The sequence below is a fragment of the Peromyscus eremicus genome, chromosome 15 (assembly GCF_949786415.1).
Source record: "Peromyscus eremicus chromosome 15, PerEre_H2_v1, whole genome shotgun sequence".
Taxonomy (NCBI): Eukaryota; Metazoa; Chordata; class Mammalia; order Rodentia; family Cricetidae; genus Peromyscus; species Peromyscus eremicus.
Genome location: NC_081431.1, coordinates 34732862 through 34748596, shown reverse-complemented (window position 1 = coordinate 34748596; position 15735 = coordinate 34732862). Strand labels below are relative to the sequence as shown.

At 41.7% G+C, this 15735-nt stretch overlaps 1 protein-coding gene across 2 annotated transcripts in view; it reads left to right on the top strand.

Moving 5' to 3' along the window:
- Tnr (tenascin R) overlaps nucleotides 1–15735 on the top strand; it is a 74490-nt gene that overhangs the window by 46879 nt on the left and 11876 nt on the right. For both annotated transcript variants that reach the window (XM_059280811.1, XM_059280812.1), the window contains 2 exons: nucleotides 493–625; nucleotides 15052–15203. In XM_059280811.1, the coding sequence (XP_059136794.1) occupies nucleotides 493–625; nucleotides 15052–15203 (285 nt within the window). The remainder of the gene's footprint in view (nucleotides 1–492; nucleotides 626–15051; nucleotides 15204–15735) is intronic.

Here is a 15735-nt window from a genome sequence, read left to right as displayed (position 1 = left end):
AAACATGAGCCAGATAATAAACCTGGGAGGCTTTTATGCCTTGATAAGCATTATAAAAGTACCATCTATGTAGCCTACAGTAAGGAGATGATCAATTTTGGTTTTATGTCATTGGTTTAAACAACCCACCAGAGCACTAGCTGGCAAACCTTCCCTTGTGGTAGGATCCTTTTAAAAGTAAAAGTTGTGTATAGACACCAAATCCAGAGAACAAGTGTTAAGTAGAACAGGTCTAGTTGATGATAGTAGGGAGACCTAGGGTCTCTGCTTCCTCAGCTGCTTCTGCTCCACAGCAAGCCCAGTAAGTTCGAAGCTGCTGTCTCAATAACCCAGGTACCTAAATTTATCCCGTGTGCGTTTGTGAGATAGGAGCTGGCCAGTTCTCTCCTTCCTGTGGGATGGAGAGGACAGCATTGCTGACCCAGCTTCCCCACTGTCCCAGATTGCAAGTTGGCTGTTCCCTCCAGCTGCCTCTATTCTGGCTCTCTGCAGGAGCTGATTGTGGATGCTGAGGACACCTGGATCCGACTGGAGGGCCTGTCAGAGAACACTGACTACACAGTGCTCCTGCAGGCAGCTCAGGATGCCACGCGGAGCAGCCTCACCTCTACTGTCTTCACCACAGGTGAGGGACTCTGAGTCACTTTGACGCCTTCTTCTCCCTCCATGGCGTCCGCCTCCTGAGCACCTCTGCTGAGCCTTGGCCTGGAAGGAATCTATTAAAAGCACTCAGCTTCTTCTTTTTTCCTACCCCTTTCCCAAGACCCTGCCAGAAAATCCCCACCACCGAGGTTATCACAGAAACATCAGCCCAAATCTGTGGTCCATGTGGACCAACTAAGGGCACCAAGCAGAGACGCCAGGTTGCTTCTTGTTCCAATTTCTTGCCTGTTTTTCTAGAAAAATTCTTTCTCTCTCTCCTTTCCCTGATGCCTGTCCTCAGTGACACTTCTAGTAAACATAACAGAGGAAACCTTCAGTACTGAACCCTCATAAGCCTTCACACCTTCAAGAGCACAAAGTACTTTTGCATATTCAATGTCTCACTCAATCTTTAAAACCACTGAAAAAACCATTTTAAAGGGCAGGAATATAAGCTAGTAGATAGCTCAGTGGCAAAATGTTTTCTTAGCATGTATGAGGTTTCAGATTCAATCCCCAGCTCCACAAGAATAGATGGATGGATGGATGGATGGATGGATAGATGGATGGATGGATAGATAGATAGATAGATAGGTAGATAGATAGATAGATAAAAAGAAAAGCCTAGGAATAGGAGTGTGGCTTAATAGAATACTTTTACCTAATACGCTATGGTCCTAGGTTTGATTCCTGGCTCCACAGAAAAGAAAAAGAGAAGGCTTTTAGAAATCAAAGACTTACATGACTTTCTGGCAAGCACTCTCCTAAACAACACATTACATGCATTATTTAACAGTATTTAATTTCACCTTCACAATAATAGCCTCTGTCCTATAGATGATTTATATCATCTGTGTGTGTGTGTGTGTGTGTGTGTGTGTGTGTGTGTGTGTGTGTATAATAGACAAGGAAAGTAGGGTACAATAGAGAAGAGATAACTCATCCAAGATCCTATGACATTGAAGTTCGCTGAGATTTGAGCCCAGATAGTCCAGCCCTGGGATCTAAACTGTTAATAGTCCTCTCTGCTACCTCCATGGCATCCCTTTATAGTTTGTGATGTGTACCTGCCCACCCAGCCCAGACTTTTGACTCTCACCTTTTAGGGATGAGGGTGTGTCCATCAGTGGGGTTAATATGAGCATATCCCTCACCCCTAAACACAGGTTTCCTGAATTTCAGAGTACCAGGATGACTGAGTCCTCCTCCATGTCCCAGAGTCTGCCCTTCCTTCTCAAAAAAGCAACAGAAAGTGCCACCCCCTCACCCCTTCCCTTCTCTCAATCTACTCATTCTAGATGACAAAGCAAAGAGTTGATCAAATACTCAAAGTCATTGTTGGATAGTGAAATAGTGAATGAGTCCCTTTCCCTTGTGTTTATACTTTTCAATACTTTAAAGAGTGTCTTCAATGAGTTCATGAGTCAAGAGCAAATATTTTAATGGGAAAATAGAAATAAACTGATCACACAACAAGACATGAATCCATGACATATCCTTACCAAGTGGAACCTAGAGAACACTTGCTGTCTCTTCTGAGGCTGAAGTTTATTTTGCTGTTTCAAAGATACCTTATTAAGAACTAGGGTGTCACCTCTTATTCAAACTCATCCTGCACTTTCATAGGTTAATTAAAGGGTCCCTAATGGAGCCTCCACTTAAAGACTCATTGGGAAGAGTTTTCTGCTGAATTAAGAATTTTTTCACCATAAAAAGAATGCAGCTAGCAGATGCACAGAGCTCCCAGTTTGCATGTTTATTGGGTTAAAGGAATCATTTTGTCATCCAAAATGCTCAGTGTTGTATGAGCTTTTCATTCCTATCCTGCTAATGTCACAGCTGGCAGTAGTGAGCAGTGTATCAAATGTCTGAAGTTTCTGTGGTATCTACAGCTGCAGCTCCTTTCCAGATCCCTCTGGACTGAGAAATATAACCATTTCTGTGACCATCACTGCCTTATCTTAGATGTAATAGTTTGGATGTGGGACTCCAGATCTAGCCAGGACCTTGGGAGGATTAAATCAGGTAATTGACAACTGACTTGGAAATCTGAAGAGGAAGCTGGCTAATGGTTTGGTTTGATGGGCAGTTCAGTTGGTATCTATTTAGGTTGGTTTGTTATTTTGCACAACTCCAGTTGACAATGGGCTCCTTAAACATAGCCAGTGTTGACTCAGAAACAAAAAAGAAGAAAACTGAAGAGCCCAACTTCTATGCAATGAATATAACTACCAACTGAGCTACTCACCCCATATAGAGTTTAGGGTACCAGCAATGGACTCACCATTATCGTCTAATATGTAGCAAAAGAGTATCCATGTTTAGAAGTTACAGTTTTAATGGAAAGCTGAAATTTAAGTCACTGATGCATCTCAAACCCTGCTGGTTTTGTTTTGGAGATTTATCAGAACCCACTGAAACAACTAGATACTGAGTGAAAATTTCTTGGGCAAGAAATAATGCATGTCCAAGTCCCATGTACAAAGCCTGGTATATACAGATATGATAGATGAAATGAAGAGATAAATCTCAGCTTCAGAGTGCAGAAGTGGAAGTCTCGTGATAAAACAAAACTGAAGAAGAGAACTAAGATTCTTAATACTCTATGCAGGGATCTATAAAGATGTGCAGCTTGCAGAGTATGAAGGCCAAAGTCTCTCTCTAATGTCAGGTTCTGTTTGCCACCACAGTACAAATCTTCCTGGGTATATTACACTGGGCTGCAATGTCATTGGCCAGTTAATATTAATAATTGCTTACTTTTTGCCCTAGTCCCTGCCCCTTGCCAAGAGGAAATTTTGTCCAAGAAGAATACAAGTGCATTTGCTTCCTAAAGGTAGGGGTGGAGAAAGTATCAAAAAGGGAAAGTAGCCAAAGTGTGAAGCAGAATATATTTACCCAATCCAAGAATGAAAAGGCTACTTGTCTAGACCCCATGGGCATGAATTGATCCTGCTGAGCAAGTCTGGGGAATGCTGAAAGTCTACATGACAGTACACCAGGGCTGAAGGAGTTAGAGGCTAATTTCCTTTATGCTCCCAGCATCCTTTTCAACTTAATGGACAGTATCTGCATTTTCCACTTAGCAGCATCCTATTCTGAGGATGTACTGACTGTGTGAGAGTTTTCTGTGCCTTCTCTGATGGACAACAGAGTTTAAAATTTGCTTTCAAAGTAGCCTCCATCACTGACAAACACTCACCTTGTCCTGGGGTGACCAGGATCAAAGAGTCACTCAAGCAGGTGCTTATCTAATGGTCTGGGAAATAGTTCAGATGCCAATAATAATAACTAATAATAATAAACAATAATGATATTTTTCTTTTTATTTTTTTTCCTTTTACTAAAAATAGGGGTTTTTTTCCTCATATAATATATCCTGATTATGGTTTTCCCTTCCTCTACTCCTCTCTGTTCCTCCCCATCATCATGATTATAGAAAAGATCTGGCCTCAAAACCTCTTTTGATCAAGATGCCTTTTCTTGTGTTCATACCACACAACAGGAGCCCATTCCAATCTTTCCATCATGTTAATAGCTTCCTGTCCTCTTGTCTCTGGTGTTTGCACAAGGCTCGAGGGGGAATTATATACAAGTCGTATGGGAGAGAAAAAATATGGATACATTATTTATAATTTGCTGTCTCCTGAAATTTCATCCAAGGTCTACTTGTCTTTTAGAGACATGAATTTAAATGAGGAAACAAATATATTCCCCGCAGAGCCACAGGGACTTGGTGAAATGATCTTCTGAGAGGCCGGTTTCATTGTCTCTTTTAATACTATAAAAGGCAAACAAGACTGGTGCTAAAGCTCATCCTCGGAGACCGTGAACACTGTAAAGGGTTGACTTGACCTTGAGGTTAAGCGAAGAGGTAGCTAGAGATGAGTAATACAGAGGTTGATGTTTTGTTTGTTTTGTTTTTGTGTTTTTCTTCTTTGTTACTGCCTCTGCCCCTTGCTATCTCCCTTCCAGGTCAGGTTGTTCTGTGATGCTCTCTGGAATAACTCTGGGGTCTCCTCTGACATAAAACTCAGGGTTTTTTTTTTTTAGGTTGTAAAAATGAATGAAAACCAGCGCCAATTCTAGACTCCAGTGCAATGAGTAGTGGATTCTAGAAAAACATGTGGTTACCAGAATTTCTGTTGAAAGGGGACCTAGTTATCTGTACATCAGGATATCATGTGCCCCTTTATCCAAACAGGAGCTAGAGGAATTTCCCACTGCTCTATCACTTAGAAACAGTCTGATGTTTTGTTTCCTTGAAACAAGCAAGCATGGCATGGGAGAGAGAATTGGGGGCACAGATAGACAGACAGACAGAGATACACACACAAGAAGGTCTGCCTTCACCTTTCTTTAAGACCTGGCTGTGGAGAAGTAGCACACTAATCATACCATATGGATATACCATACCAAGCATGTCCAAATGAACAGCTAAATGTCAGATCAAAGGTTTGTATTAATCAAACTGCCCACTTTATTGTGCATTATCAATATCAGTCTCCAACAAGGTCCCTCTTTGTATTCACTCATTTACTTCCTTTTGCCCCAGCTCTTTTTCTGTCTTCCATACACAGCCATCCCAACATGTCCAATGGGGAGACTCTTGTTCCTGCCTTTGAAAAACATATTCGTACAGAATTCTTTTGATTACAGAATGATTTAAATGTGTGTAAGGTACTTGGGGTTATATAACTTGTTACAGATTTTTATGTTTGGGCACTTTTAGAATCATCAGTCTTTTTACTTCTAATTATTGTAAAATATTACTTGATGTGTGCCCATCACACTTGCCTCTCCACACTCTCGAAGACAGGCATCAAATTGTCTCCAACCTTTCACAATCTCAAATGGTGCTGTAGTATATACCTTCAATGTGTCCATCTATGGACCAGTGAGGTGTGCAAAAGTTGTATACCCAGAAGAGGAATTGCTAGGTACAGGGTATGTGCTTATATAGTTTAAGTACTTATACACTGGACACACAAGAATGCCCCTGTTTTCTGGGAGCACTTATCATTCCCAATGACTTGACATAATCCAGCCTGGTCCAGCCTTGGAATTTTTGACAGTCAAATAAGATTGATTTCTCATTGTTCTTGGTGAAACCCATTAAGTAACAGCAAGTTTGAATTTAAATATCTCCCTGTTCGTTAGACTTTTTTTTTTATTATAAGTTATCTGGTCATGCCATTTGCTCATGTTCTGTCAGGGTTCCTGGGAGTATTACTTGAGCCTCTAACATCCTTAGTAAAAAGGTTTTTCCTGCCAATAGACCCAGAGCCATTCTCCAATACTCTTCTGTTCACTCTGTGATTTATTATCTTACTTAGTCTATTTCATATGTGGCATTCAGTTGGGATAGTGTTTCATTTTTCTTCATAAAGTGAACCAGTCTTACCAGCATCATGCACTAAGCCAGCGCCATCTGTTCATTGATTTGTGATGCTTTCCTGTATATTAAGTTCATACATGCACATAATCTGTCTCTGAACTCTGCATTATCTATTTTATTCCATACTTTATTCATCTGGTTCTTTTCTCAAAGCCTACACTGTGTGTTTATATCTGGAGTTAGTTTTAATACATTTGCACATGGTAAGACAAGTTTCCTTGGCTCCCATTTTCAAGGTTCACTTGGCTATTTGATGGCATTTAATTTTCCATGGGTGTCATGTCATCTGAGTTATCCCATTTAGGTATGAAGTCCTCCAAATTAAATTTAGATTAGAATTGCAATGTACTTTTAAGTTAATTTGAGAAGAACTGACATCTTTATGATAGTAAGTTATCCCTTCTAAAATGCACAGACGGTATCTTCATTTACTTAAATAATCCTTATGTTTCTCACAATGTTAAATTTTTCCCCCATAGCATTCCTGTGTTCTTGGTTAATTTCTGGAAGTTTTATTATTTTTATTGCTATGTGACTTGTACCTAATTAAAAAAATATTTTCTAGTTGATTATTGCTGATGCAGAAAAATACTATTGATTTTATATATTGATCCAGTATCTAGCAATCATGCTGACTTTCTTATTAATTGTAATTATCTATTGTTTCTATTATTATTTTAGGCAAATGTGGAGCTTGGGAGATAGTAAAAGTAAAGTGATGCTTGTTGTGTGCCTATGAGGACCTGAGTTCCAATCCCCAGCACCCAAGGCATTGACAGGGGGATGGAGAGTGGCAACCCAAGCCTGTATCCCATCACTAAGGAGATGGAGAAAGAGGGTGCCAGGGTTTTTCCCAGCTAGCCAGTCTAGCTGAATAGAGGAGTTTCAGGTTTGGTGAAAGACTCTGTCAGAGAAAGTAAGGTGGAGAGTAACAGAGTTAGACAGACAGCGGATACTGACCGCTGGCCTCCACATACCGAAGCATGAGCATATATGCACACACTCAAATATTTTAGGTAGTTTGTATTATTTATGGGTAACAGTTTCCTTTCTGTACTCCACATTAACTGGAACCTCTAAAACTATCTGTGACCGTGAGGTTAGCTGACCTTGACTTGTCCACATTCTTGGAAGGAACACAATTAAAACCTCGGATGCATAATCCTCGCTGACTCCTCATTCACTGAGCCTCTTTACCACTTTAATTGCTTTCTAAAATAAAGCAAATATGTAATTGACTAGCCATGAACAAACAAAGCTAGTACTCGCTAAGACTGGTGGTATAAAACACTCATTAAGTTATAGGGTTTTCATCTACTTCAAGTTAGGAGTTTTTACAATGAATTTTATCAAATGTTAGTTTAAGAAGTCATAGTTTTTATGCTTCTGCTTACTAATGAGATGACTTACATTGGTGACTTTTAAACATATGTGTACTATCATTGAAAAAATTTTACCTGAATATGAGTTTTTAATACATTCAGATTTAGTTAACTCTATTTAGACATTTTGTATCTAAAATCACAAAGAAAATGGGCCTATCCATTTTTCTTGTTTATATCTCCATGTTTCACCAAATTCATGGAAAAAAAAAACTGGCCATCGTTCAGTAGTACTACTGTTGTTTATTTTTTCTGAGACAGGGTCTCATTATGTATCCTGACTATTCTGGAACTCACTGTGTAGACCTAGCTGACCTCGAACACAGGGATCTACCTGACTCTGCCTCCCAAATGTTGGGATTAAAGGCGTGCACCACCACACTTGGCTTCTGTTGTCTTTTCAAGTGCACTACTGCCTTCAAGAAGACCAATATCCATTGACTTTGTTCTGTAGGGGACTGGAATCTCTCAGAATATGGTTTTTTTATGGGGGGTTGGAGCACGCGTACTTGTGTACATGCAGATATAGGTGCACATCTGTATATGTAGAGGCCAGAAGTCAACATCAGGTATCTTCTTTGATTACTCTTCCACTTTATGTTTTGAGACAGGGTTTCTCACTGAAGAACTTGCCGATTTGTCTGAAAAGGCTGTCCCATGAGCTCCAGGGACCTGCCTGGCTCTCCCTCTGCAGTGCCGAGATTGTGGACATAGGAAAACATGGTCACTAGGTCCTCATGCCTGTGTGGCAAGCAGTTTCGCCACTGAGCCATGTCTCCAGCCCCATAGTTTTCTTTCTTTTTGACAGTCTTATAGTTCATTCTATCTTAGATTCCATTTATCTTTTTATCTCCAGTTTGACATTCAATGAAGCTTCTAAATCAGTAGCATTTTTTCTGTGCTTCTTACACATTTGTCTTTATTATTCATTTAAGCCTTTCCTTCTATTTGAATTTTTTTCTTTTCAGGACTTCTATTAAGTAGATGTTAGAATGTATGTGCTGTACTCCAAATCTCCTAGTTTTCTTCCTCCTTATTCTTTTCCTCTTATCTTCTTAAAGAGGTTCTCAATCATATATTCCAATTCATTGCTCAGATTTTAACTGTATCTAAATCCTTTATTTATCCTTTCTATGGCATGTTATTTCAAACCTTATTTTCCAAGTTTAATATTTCAGCTGGGTTTAAATTTCTCAATTTTTCTCCATGATGTTGATATTTTTCCTTACCCTTTTAAATAAAGTTAGCTTAGCTAATTAAAATGTTGTTCTAATCAACTGAACTAGATAATCAATGTCATATCAATTGTGACCTTTCTTTCAGAGTAGTCCTGTTCCTCAGTGCATGGATACTCTGTCCTATAAGCCCATGCCCCCTTGGGGCTATCAGACCCTCCTTCTGGTAGTATATGTGGCCAAGAAAGACCCAATGCAGAAGACACTGGCCAGGCAATGAGTTCTCTGTGGCAACATAGAGAAGAATAGATTTCAAACCTGTCATCCAACCTGTTCTATCCTTTTTAGTACTGTTTTGTCTAGCTGTTAATTTTAATAAGAATAATTCTGCCCTTGCTGAGAAAACGGAGAAATTTGTTTGATTTTTACCTCCTCTGTTTCCTGAGAGGGGTTGTATGAAACTTTTAAGAGTTCATCTTCAAACTCTCAGTCTGCTCCCACTTATGAAGCCACCTGGGCCTGGAAAGTCTTTCCAATGTGAGATTTTTAACTACAAAACCAGCATTGAACAACAGTTGTCATACTCTATATGTTATCATATTTCACCTTGGGGGACCTCTTGGAGATGGTGGTGTTCAAGGAATAGCCCCTTTCATCTAAGTTGCTGAACTTATTTACATAGAGTTGTTGCACTACTGAACATAACAAGGATGTGTGGCCGCCCTTTGGGGAGGTAGTGAGTCTTGTTGAACAATACTACTATTTACTGTAGCTTATAAAATGACCTCATAAGTGCTCCAGGGAGAGCTTATATATCACTGGTCCCAGGATTTGATTTGGCCCATTTTAAATTGTATTATCACAAATGTTTTCAGAAAATCTAATTTTGTGTCCTGTTTGGTTATCACAGGGATGGATGTTAGCACTTACATGGCACTAAGCATCTAAGAAATACTGATGGGGTTACCCACTTGTTGTCAGGCTCTGTTTTAAATACTAAGGGCAAAGTGGTGACGAACATGTCAGTTGCCTATCCCTATGGTATTTTTAATAAAAAAAAGAGATTGTTACATTGGCTTCCATGGTATAGTCCAGGTAGTTCAACAGTGGCTGTATCACACTGAAGAGGTTGAGACTTTATAAAATTCTTAGACAAAGCCAGGCGGCAGTGGCGCATGCCTTTAATCCCAGCACTTGGGAAGCAAAGGCAGGCGGATCTCTGTGAGTTCGAAGCCAGCCTGGTATACAGAGCAAGATCCAGGACAGGTACCAAAACTATGCAGAGAAACCTTGTCTTAAAAAAACCAAAAAAATAAATAAATAAAAATCTTACTCAAAGGGTGGAGGCACCAGAAGAATCTACCTCCATCTCCAAAAGGAAACTTGCTATTTTAAGTAATGCTATGTCTGCAAAGATCTAACAGGAGAGCATCTCTTGCCTTCAGTAGAAGGTCCCTCTCCTAGCACAGCACGATGCGGTTACTGGGATATCACATCCATCCAACTAGTGCTTGTTTGGTCTGTTAGCTAAATCTTCAGTTTTCCAGGGGGTCTGTGCTTTTCCACGAGGCTGGAATGGCCTTCTCCACAAGTTCATGGACAATCTCTGTCAGTTCCTACAGTAAGAAAGCTTTCTGATCAGCACTTGTCAAATTCAACTCCACTCCAGAACCTCACTGCTCAGCCCCTCCGCCGGTCCCCAGCTCCACTGCGTACCCACTTTGATACCTTTCTGTCCTCCCATGTCTGTCTCTGTCTCCGAGCACTGAGCACTGGAGATCGCATTTGTTTGTTTCTCCCACAAAACCGTGAGCCAACTGAAGGATGTCTTCTCTCCTCCTGTATATGCCCATCTCTTAGCCTGCTATTTAGAAATCAAGGGACACTTTCCCATATGTTTGTTAACTGGCTAACAAGACAAGGTGGTAAAGCTGAAGTGATAGATTAAGCTCATATGAGCTGATTGACAGAGCTAGGTTCTGTCCACAGACTCAAGCTGTACCCCAGTGTTTTATCAGTTACTTTGCAAATATGGATTGTTAATTTTAACGTGGTGGGTGATTCTGTGGAGAAACATACTTTGTTCTGCATTTGCTAAGAAATCTCCTGTAGCTGTTCTCAGAGGAACACTCTGGTGTCACTGCTTTGGTTCTGATGCTGAGTCCATCAGACTGATGACAGGCAGAGGCTCTCTAGAACTATTATACTAAGTCCATCAGAGTGGGCAGCAGGCAGAGGCTCCCTAGAGCTATTAAATCTGACCATTTTAAAGATTGTGTGCACCCAAGGACACAGAGAAGGCCCTTCCACTCCCCACTGGCACAGAGCCATCTGATTGTCCTGTGTGTTGTGAAGATAGCTGCTCTCTACTCAGCATGCAGCCTCTGCTGCCCAACACAAACCAATTTCAGAGCAATTCTTCCGGTGAATGCCCTGGGCCTGGGGCTCTCACAATTACATCTGGAAATACTTAACCAGGAGACATCTCAGTGTACTGATCACTTGGCATTGCTTTCCTTCTAACTCGGTAATTACCATAGCCTGTTCTTTTAGAGAAAACGTCACCTTATTCAGCCAGGCTCAAGTTACCGCACCAAAAGGAAGAACATCATCCTAGGTTAGGCGCTTGGTCAGAAAAATTATTAGGATGATCAGTTTCAGGATTAAAGGTGGGTCTCTGATTAGATGGCATGGCATCCAGAAAGCTGAGGATGCCTGTAATCGGCCCTGATAATCCTCTAAAGCATACGAGATCCAGCTTATGCACGTTGACTGGTCAATCAGAACATGGGAGAGCTTTTGTAATTGTTAGCTGAGCCAAAGTCCAATGCCTCCAAAGCAGCAGGGTGAAATGGTAAAGGCTGGGTCACAGGCTTAAACTCAACGTGAAATATCCCCTCTCTTCCCCATCCCACCCAAACTGAAAGTTGGAGTACCCAGGACATGCTGACTGAGGAAGAAAGAACATGAGAAGTTAAAGGGGAGACAGGGAGGAGTGTGAGAGAGAGGAGGGAGAGAAAAATGAATTCTGTTATCCACACAATCATATGGATCTAAGCAGGGAGGGCTGGCCTAGAGGCCTCCAAGGCACTACCTCATTTACCATTTCCACCTCTGGGCTTCTGAGAAGAGAAACATGTGAACTACGAATAGCTCTACCTGAAGCACTTTGGTGAGATACTGGCCTCTGAGCCTGTCCCCTAACTGGACACTATGATGTGGTAGAGCAGGGATGGAACATGGGGACCTGCATGATAACAAAGCCCATGACTTGAGAGCTCCCAGCAAGCCTCTGCTTTCTCTTACGAGATTAAAGGGAATGGTAGGTTGATCGAGGACTAGTGAGTCTGAGATGAACGCGGGAGATTTTCAAGGCTGGAGTAGGATGGAAAGAAGCTTCAGGTCGCATCTTCTCCAAGTTCCCAGGGAATAGAAATCCCAGGTTGCTGCTTCTGATCATCTATAAAGGCAAAATGCTTCTTGATTGCCTTTCCACTAATGCCATAGACTAAATTACAGTAAATCGAATCTATTAACAACCAGATGGCCTTGCAATTTGTCAAGGGTAAGGCAAGTGCACCCAGCGACCATGCATCAACCTCCTACACACTTGGACAGTGCCTCCACCTGCCAGCTTACTGTGGGAACTCAGAAGGAGGGGCATATGGTCCTTCCTCCCCCAAGGATCATCTGAGACTTTAATCCCATCCATCTTTGGCACCCCTTAGACACTTATTCCTTCATTTGAACTTATTCTTATCTTCCAACTTTAAAGATAAGCGACTGTCTCTTTCATGACAGCTACTTACTTAAAATTCCCCTTCCTCAGAGCAAGCCATCTTAATGTATTTCATGTGCCTATAATAGGTCTAACTTTAGAATAACTAAGAATGGATTTGAACCCTCTTAAAGTATCTATAACATAAATCCTAGTCATTATCAATGAAGGAGAAGGAGCTTAGGTAAAACTGCTCACTTCTGTAGTCTCAAGGTGGGTTTGGTTTTATATGTGTATTTGAGTGAGTTGCTCTGCTGAGTTTGGGAAAGAGGTTTTTGCAGGGGATCCATGGAGTACTACGGAGAAATCAAAATCCTGTCTCCCTCAGAAGCTGGGATGGTTTAATGAAGACCTCTTCCTTTGGGAGAAATAGTGCATAAGCAGCAGTGAGCTGGAGACCAGGAACGTTATACGCTGATCGGAAAGGAGAACCACAGGCGGAGAGGGGAGAGGGGGAGGGGCAAGTAGGCATGATGGTTGCTCTAGAGACCAGGGTCAAGAATAGCCTCGCTGACTGGAAATAAGGCCAGTGTTCCCAAAGCAACAGAGAGAGAGGACAGAAGCCACTCATGGCTGTCCCCTGAAATGAAACTAACCTTCAGGGATAGGTGAGATATGAGCTTTCAGGAGGTCCAGGACATGCTGTAAATTAAAGTCAATAGCTGCTTTTCTGCAGTGACGACAGAAGTCAGTTTTGAAGGGAAAGCATTTCATTGGAACATCGTGCTTTCTGAGGTAACTTTAACTCCTGGCGTTTTGTACTTCTATGTTAAATACAAAAATCTGTATACCTGTTAGATGAAGATCCTTAACAAACTGAAGCATAGGTTATATTTCTTTTTTTAAGGTTTGCTTAAAAGGATTTATTTCATATTTTTATTTGTGTATGTACATATACATGTACATATACATGTGTGCAGGTACCCACAAAGACCAGAAGAGGGTGTCAGATCCCCTGGGTCTGGAATTGCAGGTAGTTGTGAGCCATCTGATGTGGGTGCTGGGAACCAAACTCGGGTCCTTTGAAAGAGCACCAAATGTTCTTAAACAGTGAGTCATCTCTCCATCCCTGGATGTATTTCTTGTTTTAATAGATTTACAGTACACTTGACTTGGGCTCTGAAATTTTGAATTCAGCCTCCTGGATAAGCCAATCATATAATCTTCCTGAGCAGTTTCTTTCTCTGTTAAAATAAGTCTCAGATCTGTATCAATCTGCCTTCCTCTAACATTTCTCGTAAGAATTAAATAGAAATACAAATACACTTTGTAAAGTACGAGGTTTATAGAAACATCACCAGTCCTTGGTGTGACTATTCTTGAAGTTCCATGTTCCACTAAACTACTTTGGCAAACCTGTGGTAGCAATCTGGAGTATGGTCCTCAGAGTTAATATATCTCTGGGTCTGGGGTGGGGGACTTGCATGAAGACCGGTCGCCTCTTCCTAACACAGAATGCTTTACAGATAGCCTATGATGGGGACTCTCAGAGATGTTAGTGCATCATCTTCCTTGTGTGACATGCTCTGCCTCAATCATCCACTATCCTGCCTTTCCAAGTGGCTGAGTGTCACATCTGTTGAGTATGAGTAACACTGCCAGGAGGCACTGTGTTGGCTGACACCTGCCGTCTTGCCTCAACTTCTCTTCCTGCCTATCTCAGTTCCACACAGAAACACAGAGCGGTATCATGCGACCATGTTCTTCATTGACCCAGAAGCCCCCATTGGAAGAGCTCCCCGACCACCATCCTCACATGGCAGGCTGTGCTCTAATGTGTCCCCCTCAGCAAAATCCCTTTAGTAGGCTTTTCTTGGCCTGCCTGATAAGCACAAAACTTACCTCAGAGAAAAGCACTTCAGGATTTAAGCTTCTCTTACAGCTAATTAGGTATTGTTTTACAGATTGGGTTGTTCCTTCTGAAAGATGAGCTGCAATTTACTTCCCCTGCCCTCTCCTTAAATTTAAACTGAACTGTAAAACATGGCTGTTTGATTGCTTAGTACAATCAAGAGATTGCTTTGTACAGGGAGTAGACATTCATCTCTATGCTAATGCTGAGCTTGTGGGGGGCCTTCCTTAATGGCTGCCATGTGGATGACAAAGACTTTGTTCAGATGCCTTTTGTCCTTTTGAAAGGTGGCCCCTACAGGGGTCTACTGGCCCATCTCTGAACAGTCTCCAATGGCATTAGCTCGTTTTCATACTGCAAGTGGGAAGTCTTTATTACCCCCATTTTATGGATGAGAAAGTGGATGCTCAAGGCCCTTAGCTTTTAGTCAAGCAAACCGATAAGCAGAGAATCCAGACCACGAACTCAGCCTTTGGTCCTCAGAGCCCAAAGTTGAGCCACACATCATGAATGACACTCATGATGAAGTACCAACCACAAGACTCTTTCAAATATTCTCTGGCCCAAGGGTTCTTGTGCGTAATGGAAAAAGGAACCATTTCTAAAAATTGCTTTGGGCCTTATAAGATGGCCAGCAGGTAAAAGGATATTTGATGCCCAAGCTTAACAATCCGAGTTCCATCCCCAGGACCCCATGGTGGAAAGAACCGGTTCCCTCAAGTTGTCCTCTGATTCCAAATGGATGCTATGGCCTGAATGCATGCATGTGGCACACAAACACACAATAAATACATAAATATTTTTCCATTGCTTTTCTTCTGTAGGGGGCCGGCTGTTCTCTCACCCTCAAGACTGTGCCCAGCATTTGATGAATGGAGATACTCTGAGTGGAGTTTACACCATCTTCCTCAATGGGGAGCTAAGCCACAAGTTGCAAGTATACTGTGACATGACCACAGATGGAGGTGGCTGGATTGTAAGTACAAGCTGTAGACCTGTGTCTTTAGGCTTCCAGTCTACCTGACTGAGTACCTGTGGATTACAATGTCACCACCCTTTGGACTGTCCTTTTGTCCACCCCCTTCATTTAGATCTTGGTCTCTTTACTGCCTTCAAGGCCCTCATTCAGTAGCCCACTCACAAGCAGAGGAAGGAATGATTTTTTTTTTGTTTCATTTTGTTGATAAACACTATGACTAAAAGCAACATGGGGAGAAATGGGTTTGTTTGGCTTACACTTTCAGGTCATAGTCCATCATTAAGAGATGTCAGGGCTGGAACTAAAGCAGAAAGCATGGAGGAATGTTACTTACTGGCTCATTGGCTTATGCTCAGCTAGATTTCTTATACAGCCCAGACCCACCTCCCTCAGGATGGTGTACTGCACTCAGTGAGCTGGGCCCTCCCTCTTCAGTCAAGACAATTCTTTACAGACGTGGCCACATGCCAATCTAGTGGAGGCAATTCTTCACTTGAGCTCTCCTCTTCCAAGATGACCCTGTGCTGGG